At 48.0% G+C, this 5,987-nt stretch overlaps 1 protein-coding gene across 1 annotated transcript; it reads left to right on the top strand.

The window, feature by feature from the left end:
- Positions 1 to 2,248: 2,248 nt before the first annotated feature.
- Positions 2,249 to 3,511, top strand: LOC116363951 (basic salivary proline-rich protein 2-like). The gene has a single exon (XM_031817261.1). It carries the CDS (start codon positions 2,249 to 2,251, stop codon positions 3,509 to 3,511), a length of 1,263 nt encoding a protein of 420 aa, XP_031673121.1.
- Positions 3,512 to 5,987: the final 2,476 nt, after the last annotated feature.

Below are 5,987 nucleotides of genomic sequence, written 5' to 3'. Positions count from 1 at the left end.
AGAGTACAGTAGAATATAGTACAGTACAGTACAATAGAATATAGTACAGTACAGTACAATAGAATATAGTAGAGTTCAGTAGAATATAGTAGAGTACAATAGAATATGTACAGTACAGTACAATAGAATATAGTAGAGTACAATAGAATATAGTAGAGTACAGTAGAATATAGTAGAGTACAATAGAATATAGTACAGTACAGTACAATAGAATATAGTAGAGTACAATAGAATATAGTAGAGTACAATAGAATATAGTAGAGTACAATAGAATATAGTACAGTACAGTACAATAGAATATAGTAGAGTACAATAGAATATAGTAGAGTACAATAGAATATAGTAGAGTACAGTACAATAGAATATAGTAGAGTACAATAGAATATAGTACAGTACAGTACAATAGAATATAGTAGAGTACAGTACAATAGAATATAGTAGAATAGAGTACAGTAGAATATAGTAGAGTACAGTACAATAGAATATAGTAGAGTACAGTACAATAGAATATAGTAGAGTACAGTACAATAGAATATAGTAGAGTACAATAGAATATAGTAGAGTACAGTACAATAGAATATAGTAGAGTACAGTAGAATATAGTAGAGTACAGTACAATAGAATATAGTAGAGTACAATAGAATATAGTAGAGTACAGTACAATAGAGTAGAGTACAGTAGAGGACTGAACTGGTTTATTTCCTGAATGATCTAAGGGATTCTCTCTCTCTCTCTCTCTCTCTCTCTCTCTCTCTCTCTCTCTCTCTCTCTCTCTCTCTCTCTCCTCTCTCTCTCTCTCTCTCTAGGTTGTGTTTTGTGGTGGATATATCTCTCACTCTAATCTCATTACCCATTATCCCCTGGGCTGTTTAGGCCTGATCAAGCCCTGGAGGCACAGAGCTCTATCATTGGCTGTCTGTTTTTGTCCATGTAGAAGTTTGTGTGTGAGTGTGCTTGTGCACCTGTGTCTGTGTCCATGTGTGTGTGTGTCCATGTGTGACTGTTTGAAGTGTAAGAGAGGGGGAGAGGATAAATTACCACATTAGTTTAGTAGGACAAAGGAGCTCTCCGTGGTTGGAGAGACAAAGCAACACTACCCCGTGGTTGGACATTTTATTTTTTATTTTACCTTTATTTAACTTGGCAAGTCAGTTAAGAACAGATTCTTATTTTCAATGACGGCCTAGGAACAGTGGGTTAACTGCCTGTTCAGGGGCAGAACGACAGATTTGTACCTTGTCAGCTCAGGGATTTGAACTTGCAACCTTTCGGTTACTAATCCAATGCTCTAACCACTAGGCTACCCTGCCGCCCCTCCACTCTAACCACTAGGCTACCCTGCCGCCCCTCCACTCTAACCACTAGGCTACCCTGCCGCCCCTCCACTCTAACCACTAGGCTACCCTGCCGCCCCTCCACTCTAACCACTAGGCTACCCTGCCGCCCCTCCACTCTAACCACTAGGCTACCCTGCCGCCCCTCCACTCTAACCACTAGGCTACCCTGCCGCCCCTGGGATTATTTAGCAGGATAATAACTGATCTTATTTTATGTTTTATTTAACCTTAACTTAACTAGGAAAGTCAGTTAAGAACCAATTCTTATTTACAACCCCAAACCCGGACGACTCTCGGGCAATTGCGCACTGCCCAATGGCACTCCCAATCACTGCTAGATGTGATACAGCCTGGATTCAAACCAGGGACTGTAGTGATACCTCTTGCACTGAGCTGCAGGACCTTAGACCGCTGCTCCACTCAGGAGACCCAGTTATTCTCCCAGTTGAGTTACTGTATGTTTCATGTTGACGATAAGACAATAAGTCTGTTTATAATGCAGATTGAAATGAAATAGAGATGAATATCATTTTGGGAAAATGAGGAAGACTGAGGGACTATATCAGTAGGAAGTCACCACATATTCTGACTGATCCGTTTTCAAACATGATCATGTTTAGACTGTAAATGTTCCATAGTCCTGAAAACATTGCATCATACTAGATATGTTCAGCCCAACTCCCAAGACGCATGTTGTGTCTACTGGAGCCAAACCTTTCTGCTGAAGTCCTGGAGCGATATGCTGCAATACCTCCACAACAGTTAACACATCAGTCCTCTGCAGTGAAGCAGCTGTCACATTAACAGTTAGTAAAGACAGCCAGTTGACAGCAGATCCTGGAAGTGTCCGTCTCCAATTCAAGGAGGGATGCACCCGGGGGCCATGGAACCAAACCAGACTCAGAGGAGGGATGCCCCCGGGGGCCATGGAACCAAACCAGACTCAGAGGAGGGATGCCCCCGGGGGCCATGGAACCAAACCAGACTCAGAGGAGGAGGGATGCCCCCAGGGGCCATGGAACCAACATGGAACCAAACCAGACTCAGAGGAGGAGGGATGCCCCCCAGTTGCCATGGAACCAAACCAGACTCAGAGGAGGAGGGATGCCCCCGGGGGCCATGGAACCAAACCAGACTCAGAGGAGGGATGCCCCCAGGGGCCATGGAACCAGACAAGACTCAGGAGGAGGGATGCCCCCAGGGGCCATGGAACCAACATGGAACCAAACCAGACTCAGAGGAGGAGGGATGCCCCCCGGTTGCCATGGAACCAAACCAGACTCAGAGGAGGAGGGATGCCCCCGGGGGCCATGGAACCAAACCAGACTCAGAGGAGGGATGCCCCCAGGGGCCATGGAACCAGACAAGACTCAGGAGGAGGAGGGATGCCCCCAGGGGCCATGGAACCAAACCAGACTCAGAGGAGGGATGCCCCCAGGGGCCATGGAACCAAACAAGACTCAGGAGGAGGAGGGATGCCCTCAGGGGCCATGGAACCAAACAAGACTCAGGAGGAGGAGGGATGCCCCCAGGGGCCATGGAACCAAACCAGACTCAGAGGAGGGATGCCCCCGGGGGCCATGGAACCAAACCAGACTCAGAGGAGGGATGCCCCCGGGGGCCATGGAACCAAACCAGACTCAGAGGAGGAGGGATGCCCCCAGGGGCCATGGAACCAACATGGAACCAAACCAGACTCAGAGGAGGAGGGATGCCCCCGGGGGCCATGGAACCAAACCAGACTCAGAGGAGGGATGCCCCCAGGGGCCATGGAACCAGACAAGACTCAGGAGGAGGAGGGATGCCCCCAGGGGCCATGGAACCAAACCAGACTCAGAGGAGGGATGCCCCCAGGGGCCATGGAACCAAACAAGACTCAGGAGGAGGAGGGATGCCCTCAGGGGCCATGGAACCAAACAAGACTCAGGAGGAGGAGGGATGCCCCCAGGGGCCATGGAACCAGACCAGACTCAGAGGAGGGATGCCCTCTGGGGTCATGGAACCAAACCAGACTCAGGGGAGGGATGCCCTCAGGGGCCATGGAAAAAACAAGACTCAGAGGAGGAGGGATGCCCTCAGGGGCCATGGAACCAGACAAGACTCAGAGGAGGGATGCCCTCAGGGGCCATGGAACCAGACAAGACTCAGGAGGAGGTATGGAGTGTGTGTTTTGAAAAACTCAGCAGAGATGGTGGGTGTTCTAGTGGTTAACCAGGAAAACACTTTGAAACTTAGTCACCGTTCATTTCTTCAACAAAACATTCCTCTCCCACTACTGACGTAGCCACCAAGACACACACACACACACACACACACACACACACACACACACGCACACGCACCTCCCCACCACTACCACCTGTCATGCCCATGGCTACTGAAATAATCACCTTGTGTATGTCTGTGCTTGACAAATAGTTTGTCTGTTCTTCTTTTGGCAACTCAATATATTTCTTTCTCTCTCTGACTCTCTCGCTTTCCCCCTCTCTTTAGCTCTCTATTTCTGCATCTCTCTATTTCTGCATGTGTCTCTACAAAGCAGACACTAGTCTATTTTATAAACAGAGAGGAAGATGATTCAAAAGAGGGAGGAAAGAAGAGAAAAGAACGTCATGCTAAGCTGTGAACCAGAGAGATACGAGTGAACCAGAGAGATACGAGTGAACCAGAGAGATAAGAGTGAACCAGAGAGATACGAGTGAACCAGAGAGATAAGAGTGAACCAGAGAGATACGAGTGAACCAGAGAGATAAGAGTGAACCAGAGAGACAAGAGTGAACCAGAGAGATAAGAGTGAACCAGAGAGATAAGAGTGAACCAGAGAGATAAGAGTGAACCAGAGAGATACGAGTGAACCAGAGAGATACGAGTGAACCAGAGAGATACGAGTGAACCAGAGAGATAAGAGTGAACCAGAGAGATAAGAGTGAACCAGAGAGATAAGAGTGAACCAGAGAGATAAGAGTGAACCAGAGAGATAAGAGTGAACCAGAGAGATAAGAGTGAACCAGAGAGATACGAGTGAACCAGAGAGATACGAGTGAACCAGAGAGATACGAGTGAACCAGAGAGATCAGAGTGAACCAGAGAGATACGAGTGAACCAGAGAGATAAGAGTGAACCAGAGAGATAAGAGTGAACCAGAGAAATAAGAGTGAACCAGAGAGATAAGAGTGAACCAGAGAGATACGAGTGAACCAGAGAGATAAGAGTGAACCAGAGAGATAAGAGTGAACCAGAGGTGAACCCTTCTATCCCCCTCTACTCCTCTCTACTCCCTCTCCTTTCCTCTCTATACCTCTCTACCCTTCTCTACTCCTCTCTACTCCCCTCTACTCCTCTCAACTCCCTCTCCTTTTCTCTCTACTCCTCTCTACTCCTCTCTACCTCTCTCTACGCCCTCTCCTTTCCTCTCTACCCTTCTCTACTCCTCTCTCTACTCCTCTGGATTCTCTGGATTCCTCAGCTGTTAACCTCTGCACTACAGCGCCGCCCTGTGGTGCAGATCAGTAGTGAAGTTATACATCAGCCCAGTTCTCAGAGGTTGAATGATCACGCCAAAACAAGTTCTCACAGTCTCTTGTCAGAATTAGACATTCATCCATGTTTCTCACATGTCAAATTTTGAAATGGTTTCGAATGTCAAATTTTGAAGTGTTCAGTTAAGGTTAGGCATTGATACTGAATTGTAAAGTTTAGACGTTAACTCAGAATGGTTAAGGTAATGTTAAGCTTTGTGATTGGCTTCGAACAAAAATGTTGAAAACAACTTTCCATCACTGGATTGAAACATGCAACCAGAGGATCTAGAGGCAGACGTGCGTCTCCGTCCCCAGAGCCCCAGAGCCCCGTCCCAAGAGCCCCAGAGCCCCAGAGCCCCGTCCCCAGAGCCCCGTCCCCAGAGCCCCGTCCCCAGAGCCCCAGAGCCCCGTCCCCAGAGCCCCGTCCCCAGAGCCCCAGAGCCCCAGAGCCCTGTCCCCAGAGCCCCAGAGCCCCGTCCCCAGAGCCCCAGAGCCCCGTCCCCAGAGCCCCAGAGCCCCGTCCCCAGAGCCCCAGAGCCCCGTCCCCAGAGCCCCATAGCCCCGTCCCCAGAGCCCCAGAGCCCCGTCCCCAGAGCCCCAGAGCCCCAGAGCCCCAGAGCCCGAGCAAAACCAAAGCCTACTTGAAGGTTAGACGGCTCACTCCTGTAGTGGTGGGTTTCCACGTCATCTCCTGATGTCCTCAGACTGACTTGTATCACGTGTGACCTGGCTGCACGCCAAGCAAGTAGACCTTCTTTCCACGGTTTTATTTACCAGAATATAGACAGAAAAACAGCAGGTTTCTTTTTACAGATTGGACAGAAAAGGGCCCCCAGTCAGTAACATTGGTCAAATCATTTAATGGCAACACAAAACAAGTAGACTTTACAATTCAAGCATCATTAAAATGAATGAATAACAACATCAGCAAGTAGCATATACAGTAGAAGAACGGCTGAAACAAAACACCATTTTCACGTCAGAATCTTAATAGACAATACAGGACAGGACAGAGACAAAGTCATACTGGTTAGTAACACAATTATCATTTGTTGGTTCTACTGAAACACATCCTCATTTTCACTTCAGAATCTTAATAGACAATACAGGACAGGACAGAGACAAAGTC

The sequence above is a fragment of the Oncorhynchus kisutch genome, unplaced genomic scaffold, assembly GCF_002021735.2.
Source record: "Oncorhynchus kisutch isolate 150728-3 unplaced genomic scaffold, Okis_V2 scaffold970, whole genome shotgun sequence".
Lineage (NCBI taxonomy): Eukaryota > Metazoa > Chordata > Actinopteri > Salmoniformes > Salmonidae > Oncorhynchus > Oncorhynchus kisutch.
The sequence above is the reverse complement of the archived record's forward strand: the minus strand, read 5'-3'. Positions and strand labels throughout refer to the sequence as shown.